Consider the following 14,420-nt stretch of genomic DNA (forward strand, 5'->3'; position numbering starts at 1 on the left):
TGGACTGCCAGATGAGACCTAATAATTAATTCATCCTTTGAAACTCTCGGAGCTCCTGAGGGACTCTCTGGATAGGTCGTAGAAATGGGTTTGAATAACACATCACACAGGATAGGAGAAATGTCGTGTTTATCTCTTTAAATGAAATTTATTCTGCCCCTCAGCTTTTTAAAAAAAAGTTTTTTTTAATCTTTATTTATTTTTGAGACAGAGACAGAGTGTGAGCAGGGGAGGGGCAGAGAGAGAGGGAGACACAGAAACCAAAGCAGGCTCCAGGCCCCGAGCTGTCAGCACAGAGCCCGACCCGGGGCTCGAACTCACCAACAGTGAGATTGCAACCTGAGCTGAAGTCGAACGCTCAACCGACTGAGCCACCCAGGCGCCCCCACCCCTCAGCTTTTTTGACAGGGAGGTGGGAAATTTCTCTTTACCAACATGGGAAAGTCAGTCCTGGGGTTCTGATAGTTCAGAATATTCAGGGAGAACTCTGGTGTCTGTCCTTGTCACTTCAATGTGCCCATCCTCCTGGTCTGAATGTGTGCTGGGGTCCAGGAGGATGTCAGGTTTGAGGAGATCTCTGTCTTGGACATCTATCTACCTGGCTGTTTCCAGCCCCTCCCTGACCCCCCCCCCCCCATTCTCTGTCCTTCCTGGGAGCCGCAGCACATTGTGCTTTTTTCATGATTCTGCATTTCACCAGCAGGCTGTCACTCGGCCAGCCTGTCCTCAAGGCCATGCCCTCTCCAGTCTGGCACTGTATCCAGAGGAACCAAGAGAATGGATGTGTCCTGGTGTGGGCGGATATCAGTGGCTCTAATCACGTCCCTTTGGTGATGCTGGAGAAGGCTGGGTGGTGCTCTAAAGTCACACAGACTTAGCTGTGGGTCAAGGCTTTGGGGGCTGGTTACTTGACCTCTTCGAGCACTGCTGGCCTCATCAGCAGAATGGGAGGTAGGGGACAGTTCCTGCATCCCCGTGGGTCCCCTCCCCCCAGGGCGGCAATGAGGTTTGGCTTGAGACAAGTTATGAGACAGGCCGTTTCCCAGTGGCTCAAGCATTCCAGCCACTTCTCCAACCAAATGCACACGTGCAACCACACAAGTTAAGCCACCGGACTCCAGGCAGAGTGGGAATTCCAAGTTTTCACTTGCAGAGGTGGCTCTGGGAGCTCCACAAAGGGGAGGGGCTTGCCCTGGGCGCTAGGGAAGGGCTAGGATCTAAGGCAAGGGTGGTCAGATTTAGCACAGAAAATACAGGACAGCCAGATGAATTTGAATTGCAGATAAAGAACGGATACTTTGAGAGTTTGTCCTACGCAATAACTGGGCGTCTTGCATTTTATCTGGCAACCCTGATCTGGGGCAAGTGGACTCCGGGGCAGGTTAGGGCGCGGAGCAGGAAGAAGGAGTGGAGGGGGCGCGCGGCGCAGGAAGAGAAGGCGCACACCGCCGGCCGCACGCTTTATTCGGGCGGGATTCGCGGGGCTCCTGGGGGCGCGCCCTCCCGGGCTCAGGCGGCCTCCAGGCGGCGCGCGCGCCCGCAGACCGAGCCGCTCCGCTGCAGCGCCCGCAGCCGGCGCTCCCGGCTCTGCTCCAGCTCCAGCCAGTGCTGCGCCTCCAGCTGCGCCTGCGGGCGGGCGCCCGGGGCTGTCTGCGCGGGACGGGGCCGCCGCCCACCGATCCGCCCCCCCCCCCGCCCCCGCCCGCGCGTCGCCAAGCCCCTCCCCGACCCGGGACGCCGCGCCCCCAGCCTCCCCGCCCGCTCCCGGGACTCACCCGTGGCTTGCGATGCGCGGCCCGCGGCGCCGGTACCCGCAGCAGGGCCGCCTGCCTGCGGCGCTCGGCCGCCTTCTCCTCGACCTTGCGCTGCAGCTCGAGCACGCGCTCGTCCTGGGAGGGCGCCGCCGGGGCCGCGGACCGAGCTTTCCTCTCCTCCCACCTGGGCGGTGGACAGGGCGGGCTTAGGAGGGGCCCCGACCACAGGTCAATGGGGGTGTTTTAGGTGCGGGGGGGAGAGGCTCTCCAAGGACCTCTGGGGTGACGTCCCCCCAGCGCCTCTACCTTCTTGCCCTTTGTACTTGACGTTTCAAAAATGTATCTCATGTGTATTGGCTACGTACGTATTTGGAGCAAAAAAGTGAAAACCTTCTTTTATCTTGTGCCTCCTTGCCACTCTCTTGCCTAGAGGTAGCCGCTAATATCTTTGCAAATCTCTATCATACTAGGTCATTCTTCCTTCCAAAATGAGACCTCATTATACAGATTGTTCCCCGTTGGCTTTGGTTTAGGGGCACGTCACAGCATCAGGGCATGTGGAGGTGCTGTTCACATGCTCAGCCACCATCCCTGCTTGGCTGGCTCCAGTCAGACTGTGCACTAAAACGGTCCTGGTGGATTCATGCCAGGAGGTCTGGCTACACGCAGAGAGCTCCAGGAGCTTTGTTAGTGGGTTTGGACCCTTGGAGGCTCCCCAACGCCAACCAGACTGTGTGTGTGGTCTATCAGGCTGAGTCTAGCAGCTGGAAGTGGTGAGACGTCCCCGGCACATGCCACCTTAGGGACCTGCTGAGTGGCCAGCCAGCTGTAGCTGGGCAGCCCCTACCCTACAGCTGTCACAGGACCTCCTCAAATTGTTACCAGAGCAGCAGTCACTCAGGATCGATAGTGATGGATTTTTCTTTTTTTTTATTTTAAGAGAAAGAGAGTGCTTGAGCCATGGAGAGGGGCAGAGGGTGAGAGAGAGAGAGAGAGAGAGAGAGAGAGAGAGAGAGAGAATCCCAAACAGGCTGCATGCTCAGCCTAGAACCTGACACGGGGCTCGATCCCAACCCCCAAGGATCACAACACGAACCAAAATCAAGTCAGACACTCAATTGAGTGAGCCACCCAGGCACCCCAATAGTGATGAGTTTTGTGACCATCGACTGTATCGACTCTTGGGTTTAGCTCTGGTCAATGATCTCACAGTTTGTGAGTTCGAGCCCCACGTCAGGCGCTGCTTGGGATTCTCTCTCCCCTCTCTGCCTCCACCTCACTCGCACGCGTGCATGCACACACTCTCTCTCTCAAAATAAACTTTTAAAAAATTTTAAAAAGTTATAGTGAACAGTCTTGGGATGCTAGAGAAACATGAAGACGGACAGGATGTTGAGATGATGTTAATTTTCTAGTTGTGTCAGTATGCTGTGGTTATGCAGGACAATGTGTTTTTTTCAGAAGATGCACACCGGAGTGTTTAGGAGTGAAGTGTCTGAATCCTGCAGCTCCTTCCAGATGGTTCTACAGGGACAGAGTAAGTAGCTAGCTAGATGAAACACACGGCAAAGGTCATGCTCATGAGCTACATGCCATCATTCTGCATCCAGGCCATCGTTGCATGATTTTTGCTGCCGTTTTTGTATGTCTGAAGATTAGCTAATAAGATAGTAGAGGTGGGAGAAGTTACTGCAAGGGGATGGCCTGGGCAGAAGGGTGGAACGTAGTTGTAGAACCCACCCGGGAGGTCGCAAAGGCAGGCTCGCTCCTTGCTCCTGCCTCAGTCACCTGCCCCTTGGGGCCACTGGTACTGACCTCAAGGCTGCAGACCTCCCCATGGCCGCGCGGCACAGCGAGATCTGTTCCACCACGTTCTGCAGTTCCTGGCTTCTGGCGCGCTTGCCCTGGATGATCTGGTCTCGCTTCTCTTCCTCCTCGCGCCTCCGGGTCTCCTTGAGCAGGGCCAGCCGCTCGCGAAGCTCCACCACAGACATCTCCCCTTCCAGGCCATACCCAGGGATCTGCAGGGTGATGGGGAGGCCTGCAGCTGGGCGTCAGGCCCACACCCAGCCCGCACGGCCACCTGCCATGCCCTGAGCTGTCCTCTGCGCCAGCACCGGTGCCCCTCCCCCAAGTTCCATCGGTCTGGCCCCTGGGCCCGGGCGACTGCCTTTCCTGCTCAGTAGCACCTGTGCAGCATCCCTGCCATTGGGCCTCCCCAGCCTTGGCCTCCCTCCAGGGACCGCACATGTCAGCTGGGTGCCCTGTAGGCCCCTCTACTGAGGTAGGGCCCAAATGGAACTCAGCCCTGTCTCCCTGAGTCAGGACCCGGGGGGCCTGTGCAGAATGCCCTGTGAACTTCCCACATCCCCTGGGATCAGGCCAGGCTCCCACACCAGCTCCCGGGGCCCTGCAGGCCTGCTCCCACCTCAGCAGATGCCAGCCTGGCCTCTCAGGGTGCCGCTCACACGGGGCTCCAGGCACCTGCTCTCTCCTCTCAGCCTCCACTCATCCGGCCTTCGCACACCTGCGCTCTCCCTACACTGCCCTTCCCACCTGGGCCTGGGGGGGGGGGGGGTGTCCCGGGACCTCCTTCAACATGAAGGCCACCTGGCCCACTCCCAGGAGCCCTGGCCTCCTGTCCCCAGAGGTCACAGAGGTCTCCCTGACTTGACTGTGAACTCTTGGGCCGGTCCCGGGCCTCCGGCAGGGCAGGTGCGGCGTCCATGGTCGGGCACGCCACTCGTGCCGGCTGGATCCCGGGTGGTGCCAGACCTCCCTTGGTCCCGGTGGGCATGCTGAACGTGGTCTCCCGTGGCCACGCCAGGCACAGCAAGACGTGGGGAGGCTTCCCCCAGTGGGGCCGGGTCCTCACCTGGGTCAGGTCCACGAGCTTGCCCTGGCGCACCGGCTGTGTCTCCAGGGCTCGCAGCTGAGAGATAAGCTCACGGCGCAGCTTCTGCTCCTCCCCCGCGGCCTCTGCGCTGCGCTGCAGCAGCTCCCGGCTCTCCTCTATCACCTCCTGGACTTGAGGGGCAAGGGGGTGCTGAGGGGCCGCAGGGTGCCCTGCCCAACCCCGGCCCTCCCTCCAGGGCACTGGGCTCTCGGCAACCGCAGCAGCTCACTTAGGGCAGGAGGCCAGCCGGGGGCGCGAGCCGGGGTGGGGGGGAGCAAAGCTGGGCGCGGCCTCGTGGTTCCTGGCCCCCCCGCCCTACCTATCTGCTGCCGGCCCCTCAGGAGCTTCGTCTGTGCCACCTTCACGTTCTTCTGCACCTCCGCCACCCGCCGCACCAGCTCCTTCATGGACCTCTCCTCCTGGAGGCGCCTCTCAGCACACTGCTGCATCAGCTCCGCCGTCTGCTCACACAACCGACCCACCGTGGTCAGAGCCGCAGGGTCCCCCCTGGAGCAGGCCCATTGCCCCGGGCTGCCCCCAGCCCCAGGAGCAGCATGAGGTGACCCTGCATCACCCCGGAGCTCAGATCTGAGCTCAGCAGCTCCCGGAAGTCCCCTGGAGGTCAGGCCTACTGGGGAAGTTCCACCTCGTGTCCCCCCTTCCTCCACTGTGGTTCTGGGGAAACCAAGTCCGAGCCGCTGGGTCTGCCCTGAAGCCTCTCCCCGGCCCCCCGGACCCCAGCTGAGAGAGGAGGGCGCTCAGTGCTTTGAAGCCATGTGGAGCCCAGGATGTGCCAGCCTCAGGGTCCCTGTCACATGAGCCCCCAGGCACGTCCTGCTGGTCACCCCACTCTTCTTTCTCGTGCTGTTTCAAAAGGTCAGAGGTTTTTTTTTCTTTTTTTTCTAAAACGTGAATGTGATCTTTATTATTAGAAGGTCAGAGTCTTAAACAACAGGACAGGGTGTGGTTTTGCCGCTTTGTCACACATGACTGGAATCCTCCCGTGTGTCTGGTTGCCTCTTGCCTCTGTGGCTCTGCGCTGCGTTCATTAGCCTCGTACACGTTATCCCCTGGACTGTAGGTGGCTTATTTTTGTGGCTGTACGTTTTGGGGTATATCACAACGCTTTCATCCATTCTACTGTGGAGGGACATTCAGGTTGCTTCCAGTTTGGCACTATTGTGAACGATTCGGAATCACGGTTTCAGTCCTCCAGATACTAAAACGCGGTGTGGGGTTTACGCCTTCTGTCGCTGGCCCAGGGTGGCCAGGGGCTCCGGGACCCCCAGCCCCCGGCAGTCTGTGCAGTGGGGGCTCATCTACAGCTACACGGTCAGTGGAGAATCAGCTTGCAGGCCGCTTGGACTTCAGCTTTAGACACTGGGCACCAAGTAATCCTTTTGTAAAACAATTTGCTGGCGTATATCAAAAATGCCTCTCGCCCATCCTTTTTGATTTGTCCAGTTTTGCCCCAGGTTCTAAGAAAGGGAACCAGGGCTCTCAGAGAAATAGCTTATTTTAGGGCTGGGACAGGGAAACCACCAGGTGAGCCTGGTGCATCTTCTAGTGTCCCAAAGTAAGGAAGGACACAGGGCAGTCAGAGGGACGCAGGAGGTCAACCTGAAGGGGCTCCCAAAGGCCAAAGCTTGCAACGGAGTAACACTTTTGATAACACAAAGTGTAAAAAAAATATGCATGGGTCCACACTGAAAGAGTTGATGGAATGAATTCAAGAAAGTGGGGGAGAAGAGAGAAGTCCCCTGTGCAGCAGAATTCTCAGTAGTCGCCCCCCCCCGCCGCCGTCCCCGGCTGCAGGCTTTGCCTAGAGATCCCCTTCTGCACGGTGCTGTGTGGAAAGGGGACACTAACTGCAGCAGAGAAAGCCAGGCACGACCTCAGCCAAGGGGTCAAGGTCAACATCACAGTGAAGAGCTGGTTGACAGCAGGTGCCCTTGACAGGCTGTGATGGTCCTCCTCCCCAAACCCCAACCCCAATCTAACCATGAGAGGAACATCGGACACACCCCAGCTGAGGGGCATCCAACAGGATACCTGACCCACTCTCCTTGAAACTGTCAGGGTCACCAAAAAAAGGAAAGTCTGAGAAACTGCCACAGCCAAGAAGAGTCTGAGGCATGACCGTTAAATGTGATGTGGAGTCCGGGGACAGGAAAAGGGCCTTCGAAGGGAGAAAATGTGATGAGATCTAAGCAAAGTGTGGAGTTCGAGTAAGTCACGTGCCAGCGTTGGCTTCTTGGCTGTGACAAATGTACTGCGGTGTAGTGGGTAGCACCTCCCCCAAATTCACGTCTACCTGGAACCTCAGAATGTGATCTCACATCCAATTAAGTGAGGATCTCATGATGCGATCATCCTGGGTTTAGAGCGGGCCCTAAGTCCAATGACAAGTGTCCATAAGAAGAGAGGGACGCATGGGGCGCCTGGGTGGCGCAGTCGGTTGAGCGTCCGACTTCAGCCAGGTCACGATCTCGCGGTCCGTGAGTTCGAGCCCCGCGTCGGGCTCTGGGCTGATGGCTCAGAGCCTGGAGCCTGCTTCCGATTCTGTGTCTCCCTCTCTCTCTGCCCCTCCCCCGTTCATGCTCTGTCTCTCTCTGTCCCAAAAAATAAATAAACGTTGAAAAAAAAAAAAATTAAAAAAAAAAAGAAGAGAGGGACGCAGAGAGATGCGGACGCATGGCCATGTGAGGACGGAGACAGAGTCTGGGGTGGGGCTGCCACAGACAAGGAGTTTCTGGGGTCTCCAGAAGCTGGAAGAGGCAAGGAAGGGTCCTCCCCAGGGAGCTTAGCAGAGAGCATGGCCCAGCTCACGCCCTCCTCGACCTTGGACCTGCGGCCTCCACAACTTGGTCAGGCCCGCGGTGCCTCCCTGTGGCGGCCCAAAGCCAGCGTGGGGACGTAAGGCGTCACCAGCAGAGGCGGCTGGGTGGTAGGAAACGGGAACTCTCTGCACCGTCTTTGCAACTTTTCTGTAACCCTTTAAACTGTTCCGAAGCAAAAAGTTTATTGTTAAAAGTACCTTCGAAAACTTGGTAATAAGTGGGAAGATACTTATGTGGAAATACAGGTGAAAAGAGGTGGGCGGCCAAAATCTGCAAGGGGTCTTATCTCAAGTGAGCTGACTAGGGGCAAAGAAAGAACAAACCATGAACCACCGCCGTGGGCGAGGAGGCCTGCCCTGCTGGGTCCCAGGGCCCCTGCCCAGCTGCACCTCGGGGACAGCACAGACACAGCTCAGGGCCAGTGGAGAAGCGGGGAAGGAGGGGAAGAGGCAGCGTCTCCTGGCTCTCCATAAATGTGCACGGAACCGGGGCGGGGGGCAGGTGTGAGGGCAGCACAGGACCAAGGAGAAGGCCTAGGCTTGGGGGGGACACGCTGCACTGTCAGTGCCATCTGCCCAGACCAGCTCTGCCACCTGAGGCCTTGCCAACGTCTTTGTGGTACCCACCTCCTCAGCATCCCCCACATGTAAGACATGCAAAGGGCAGGGGGGCAGGATGGGACAGAGGATCAGAAGTTGTTAGCAAAGAGCCCGACAAGGGGCTCGAACCCACAAACCGTGAGCTCATGACCTGAGCCAAAGTCAGACGCTTAACCGCCTGAGCCACCCAGGCACCCCTGTAGGCTCTTTCTTATTCAACACAGCACTGGAAAGTTCTAGCCAGTGCAATAGGCTAGAGGAGCAAATGACAGGAATGTAGGTCAGAAGTTAAGAAATAAACTGTTCTTTACAGATGACATGATTGTCTACATAGAAAATTACAAGGGCTCTACGACAAAATGCCTTGTTTGTCCTAGAAAAATTATAAGGTGGTTCAGCAAGGTCCTGAGATAGATGATCAACACACAAAAGTCAATTACGCTTTAATATACTAGCATCGGATACATGGACATCAGAATTAAAAATATAACACCACTTACAATTACTCAAAAATAATAAAAGAAACACTTAGGCACAAATCTAACAGAACACGAACAGGACTTGAATGCTAAAAACGAAACACTATACAACACAGATGAAAGAAATAAAGGATTGAAATAAATGGAGAGACGTGCTGCATTCATGGATTGGGAGCCCCAGTTGGGTGGTCATGGAAGTCGATCCAGACCTCAGACCACGTATGAGCATAAACTTGGTGCAGATTAGAGATCCAGACGTAAAAATGAAATATAAATACTAGAGGACACCTAGGCGCATTGCTCTATAACACGGTATGGGAAAAACCTTTCTCCTCACTCTTCAAAGTCCAGGCACAGTAAAAGGAAACATTGATTAGTCTGCATGGTAAAACACACAAGCAAAGCCAAGTGACAGATTGGGAGGAAATATCTGCATTGTATCATGAAAAGTCACTGTCCCTACTGTGTAAAGAACTCTTAAAAACCAAAGAAATGAAGGCTAAGAGCTTGTTAGAAAATGTTCAACTGATCTTTGGCAAAGGCACCGAGACCACTCAGCAGGGAAGGAACTGTGTCTTCAACAAACGGTGCTGGGAAACCCAGACATCCACACGCACAAGAATGAAATTAGACCCTTATTTTACACCACACACAAAAATCAATTCAAAGTGGATTAGAGACCTAAACACAAGACCTGAAATCACAAACTCCTCGAAGAAGACAGGAGAAAACTCCCTCATATTGGTCTTAGCTTTTTTTTTTTTTTTTTTTTTGGATTTGACATCAAAAGCACAGGCAAGAAGAACAAAAATGAACTACTGGGACCACATCAAACTAAAAGGTTTCTGCACAGCAAAGGAAACAACCAACAAAATGAAAAGGCAACCTATGGAATGGAAGAAATCATTTGCAAACTATGTATCTGATAAGGGGTTAATACCCAAAACATACAAGGTACTCCTACAACTCAATAGCAAAAAAACAAAACAAAACAAAACAAAAAACAAACAACAAAAAAGCCAAATAACCTGCCAAAAAATGGGCAAAGGACCTGAACAGACATTTTCCAAAGATGATAAACAGACATTTTCCATGTGCCAACAGACACATGAAAAGATGCTCATAACCACTCATCATCAGGGAAATGCAAATCAAAACCACAATGAGATACCACCTCACCCCTGTTGGGATGGCTATCATAAAAAAGTCAAAAGATAGCAAGTGCTGGTGAGGATGTGGAGAAAAGGGAATTCTGTGCACTGTTGGTGGGAATGTAAATTGGTGCAGCCGTTGTGGAAAAAAGTATTTTATTTTTTTTCTGAAAAAATTAAAAATAGAATTACCAGTTTTTAAAAAGTAATCTCTGCACCCAGTGTGGGGTTCCAACTCAGGACCTTCAAATCAAGAGTCACATGCTCTACGAGCTAAGCCAGCCAGGTACCCCCAGAACTACCAGTTTTAAAATTAGAACCCAGAGCCAACCGACACATGAAAAAATGCTCAACATCACTCATCATCAGGGAAATACAAATCAAAACCACAATGAGATACCACCTTACACCTGTCAGAATGGCTAACATTCACAACTCAGGCAACAACAGATGTTGGCAAGGATGCGGAGAAAGAGGATCTCTTTTGCATTTCTGGTGGGAATGCAAGCTGGTGCAGCCACTCTGGAAAGCAGTATGGAGGTTCCTCAAAAAACTAAAAATAGAACTACCCTACAACCCAGCAATTGCACTACTAGGCATTTATCCAAGGGATACAGGTGTGCCGTTTCGAAGGGACACATGCACCCCCATGTTTATAGCGGCACTATTGACAATAGCCAAAGTATGGAAAGAGCCCAAATGTCAATCGATGGATGAATGGATAAAGAAGATGTGGTGTATATATATACAATGGAGTACTACTGGGCAATCAAAAAGAATGAAATCTTGCCATTTGCAACTACGTGGATGGAACGGGAGGGTATTATGCTAAGTGAAATTAGTCAGTCAGAGAAAGATAAAAATCATTATGACTTCACTCATATGAGGACTTTAAGAGACAAAACAGATGACCATAAGGGAAGGGAAATAAAAATAATATAAAAACAGGGAGAGGGACAAAACAGGAGAGACTCATAAATATGGAGAACAAACTGAGGGTTGCTGGAGGGGCTGTGGGAGGGGGGAGGGGCTAAGTGGGGGAGGGGCACTAAGGAATGTACTCCTGAAACCATTGTTGCACTATATGCTAATTTGTATGTAAATTTTAAAAAATAAAAAATAAAATAAAATAAGGACAAAAAAAATAAGTAAATAAATAAATAAAAATAAAATTAGAACCCAGAAGTATCACTTCTGATATGGATTCAAAGGAAATAAAACCACTGTTTTGAGGAGACATCTGCATCCCCCATGTCCACTGCAGCATCATTCACAATAGCCAAGACATGGCAACAACCTAATTGTCCCTTCAGAAACGAATATGAGAACACTCTGCAGCCTTAAAAAAGAAGGAAGTCCTGCCATTTGCAAAAACATGGGTAAACCGGGAACATATTATGTTAAGTGAGATAAGCCTGGCACAGGACAGTTGCTGTAGGATCTCACTTATGTGTGGAATCTAGCAAGGTCCACATCATGGTTGCAGAGACCAGAGCCGTGGGCATGGTCCAAGTGCGCGAAGTCTGTTAGAAGATGGGTACGTTCCAGAGACCTAATGTGCAGGGTGGGGACTGTGGTTCATAAGAACGTGTACATGAAATTTGCTAAGAGAGATCTCCAGTGTCCCTGCCACACGCGGAGGAGGTGGCTGCGGGAGGGGACGGATACAGCAATTTGCTCGATTGTGACAATCACGTCACGATGGGGCGTGTATCCGAACGTCCTGTGACAGACCTTCAACAGACACGAGTTTCACTCGTCCATCGTGCCGCAGTAGAGCTGCGAGAAAACGGACAAAAGGCACGAAGAGGTTGTTCACAGAAAGAGATACAGAGATGGCTCTTGGATATATGGCAACACGCTCAAATTCATACATAATCAATGAAATGCAAATCAGAACTGTACCGGGATACTGTTTCTCACCTACAAGACGAGCGAACACTTCTGAGTTCAGCACGGCACACTCTGCCGGGGTCTGCGCACGCTGCCCGCGGAAGGTGAGGAAACTGCGTGCCCAACAGCGGGGACCGAGCCCCGCTCTCAGTTACTTTGGGGCTTAGTGATGTCCCCTCTAGAAGCTTACCTTGAAAACCTCTCTCCACAAACACGGAAAACTGGCCCTGTGTTTCCCATCGCAGACAAAGCAGGGCGTGGCATTTTATGTAAGGGACAAGGGAGGAAGGAAGGGTTTGTACACAAGTGTACGTATTTGCTTTAAGGAAAGAGGATCCAGAGGTTAATGAAAATAAGAATTGAGGTGGGGAGGTGGCAAGGGACTTACAAGAAATGACGCTTCTCTGAGTCTATTTTTCAGATCGCTTTGACTTCCTATTTGTGAAAAAGGACACTAAGAAGGAAGGAAAAGCAAACCCTAACATCAAATACAAACAGACACCAACAAGTTATCCAAAGGGCATTTTCGAGTGAACTTCCAGCATGGTCCCCTCCCCCTGCCCAATGCAAGTCCCCAAGGGCACACATCTGGGGACAGACAGAACCGAGGTCAGGCCTGCGGACCCCAGGCCACTTGGGAGCCACTGCAAAGAACAGGCTTTCAGGGAAACACAGGTTGGGGTCCCCCACCCAGGCCACCCGTCCTAGGAGGAGGCAGAGCCAGGACTGAGACGTCTAAAGCTTCTGAAGATGCCTGCAGACCCTCCCATGGGAGAGGACGCCATACGCAAATGTGTTGGCTTTCCAGAAGTTTCCGCCAGAACCTCAGATCCTCCTTCGTGTGTGGATGTGTGGGCCCACTGCCCCTCCTGGTGGGGGCAGGGGGCAGTCTGGGCCAGAAGTGCTGTCCACTGAGAGAGCCTCCAACCCCCGCCCCCAACCCGTGAAGGTGCAGAAAGAGAAACCACAGCCACCGTGTGGATCTTAGGGGTCAGACCACAAGCCGTGACCACAGGAGCTGCCACAGCCCGCCAGCCGGCCCCCAGGTACTCCCGCTGCTCCCGCAAGGCTGCGTCACCTCCTCCTTCTTCTGGTCAGCCTTCTCCTTGTTCCCTTGCACCAGGCGCTGCCGGGCCAGGATGGCCTCCTCGTGGCTGAGTTTCCCCTGCAGCCTGTGGCACTCGCTCGCGGCCAGCTGCTCCTCCCGGCCCTCCGCCTGCACCTTCCTCTGCCACTCGAGGAACTCGGAAAAGTCCCCGGCCCCGTCCACAAGCTTATCCACCCTGGGGAGAGGGGACAAGAGTGGGGGCCTGTGCTGGCCGTGGGGGGGGGGTGCACGGGTTCCCTGGGGGTGCGGTGGCCTCGCAGGCATGGGGAGCCGTTCACCCATCGCGGGCCATAGCACCTGTCCCCCACCCACCGTCCGCCTGTCCCCGTCCTGTGCCTCCACCACCTTTTGGCCACCTGTTCGTCTGCTCACCCATCCGTCCACCTGTCCGTCCTCTCATCCACCTGGTCAGCCACCCAAACCCCCACCCACAGCCCAACTCATGGGGTAAGCACAGGGGACCAGGGTGCTGGTGGTCAGCGGGGGGCCTTAGGGGGTTCTGAAGAGCAGGTGACCCTGAGAGAAGTGGGGGCTGGGCCAGCTTTCTGCTAAGCCGCCTTCTGCCTAGTTTCCCTCACTGAGCGGGTCATCTTCTTCAGATGCAGCCGTGACCCTAAGGCTGGCCTGCCTGTGGCACCCCCAAAGCACCACAGCCACCAGGCCCCGCCTTCCCCCCTGCTGGCAACCTCCTCCTCTCCCGGGAGAGCCGTCCCTGCACCCCTTCCTCTGAACAGGGTGAGGAGCCGCCCGCCTACCTCTCCAGCTCTTTCTCCACCTGCCGCTGGTATAGAGATCCTTCCCTCAGGATGGCAGCTGTGTTGAGCTTCACAGGGACGTTGTTGGTCTGCAGGAGACAGGAGGGGCCGGCTGCAGTCTGGTGGCTGGTGGGGGAGAGTCGGGCCAGCAAGTGTCCCCCTACCCCCCCCACTTGCCCCCCGGCCCCTAGGGTGGGGCCTCCCTCAGGGCCTCCAGCTCTGGCCATCTGATCCCCTGGGCACAGACCTGGCCAGGAAGTGAGTGTCCAGGGAGAGGGGACTAGACCAGGCACCCCGTGCCCAACCTGGCCGGTCAGGAACACCCCTCACCTTGTAGAAGGTCAGCTTTGGAGTCTTAAGGATTCGGGGCAGGAGTCGGGGCTGCAGAGTCTTCTGGGAGTCCTGCGGGGATCAGGCCCAGCACCTGTGCCCACTGGGTGCCCTTGGACGCACCCTGGGGGAATGGTGGGCCCAGCACCCCCGGGAGGGCCAACGCGCTCCCCTGTCCTCACTCCAGCTGCCCACCCGAGTGTTCCCAGCCCACCCCCTGCTCACGGGTCCCACGACAACACTTGTCTCCCATGCCCTCCCCGGCCTTTCCTGGGTGTAGGGCCGGCCAGGCCTGGGGACCACAGTTCCCGGTCAGGGGTGCTTGAACCTCTGGGTTCAGGGCCCGTCCCCCGAGTGGCTCCCTGGCACTGGCTTCCACGACTGGCTTCCTGGCTGCTAGGAAGTTGCTCCTTGCCTGCTGCTGCTCTGGGGTGCTCCCAGGAGGGGCCCCACAGCCCCAGTGTGCGGAGCGGTGGGTCGACGAGCACCCCCTTGGAACTCAGCCAGCACACCCCCAGGGCCATGCCCCGCCTGCCCCAACTGCTTGTGGGGGCCAGGGCACCGCTGCCTCGCCCTGCTGCCACCGGCGGTAGAGGGAGCCCACAGTGGGGAGGG

The 14,420-nt window shown here is 54.9% G+C and overlaps 1 protein-coding gene across 1 annotated transcript in view; it reads right to left on the minus strand.

The window, feature by feature from the left end:
• Positions 1–1,509: 1,509 nt before the first annotated feature.
• CFAP99 (cilia and flagella associated protein 99) overlaps positions 1,510–14,420 on the minus strand; it is a 31,643-nt gene continuing 18,732 nt past the window's right edge. Inside the window, exons 8-15 of the mRNA XM_047094145.1 lie at positions 13,806–13,877; positions 13,476–13,564; positions 12,691–12,895; positions 4,970–5,111; positions 4,630–4,781; positions 3,570–3,775; positions 1,776–1,938; positions 1,510–1,626 (exon numbers count right to left, since the gene is read on the minus strand). Of these exons, the coding sequence (XP_046950101.1) occupies positions 1,510–1,626; positions 1,776–1,938; positions 3,570–3,775; positions 4,630–4,781; positions 4,970–5,111; positions 12,691–12,895; positions 13,476–13,564; positions 13,806–13,877 (1,146 nt within the window). The remainder of the gene's footprint in view (positions 1,627–1,775; positions 1,939–3,569; positions 3,776–4,629; positions 4,782–4,969; positions 5,112–12,690; positions 12,896–13,475; positions 13,565–13,805; positions 13,878–14,420) is intronic.

This window comes from Lynx rufus, unplaced genomic scaffold (assembly GCF_022079265.1).
Source record: "Lynx rufus isolate CCGP_SWC_20201006 ecotype Redwood Valley unplaced genomic scaffold, mLynRuf1.p SCAF_38, whole genome shotgun sequence".
Lineage (NCBI taxonomy): Eukaryota > Metazoa > Chordata > Mammalia > Carnivora > Felidae > Lynx > Lynx rufus.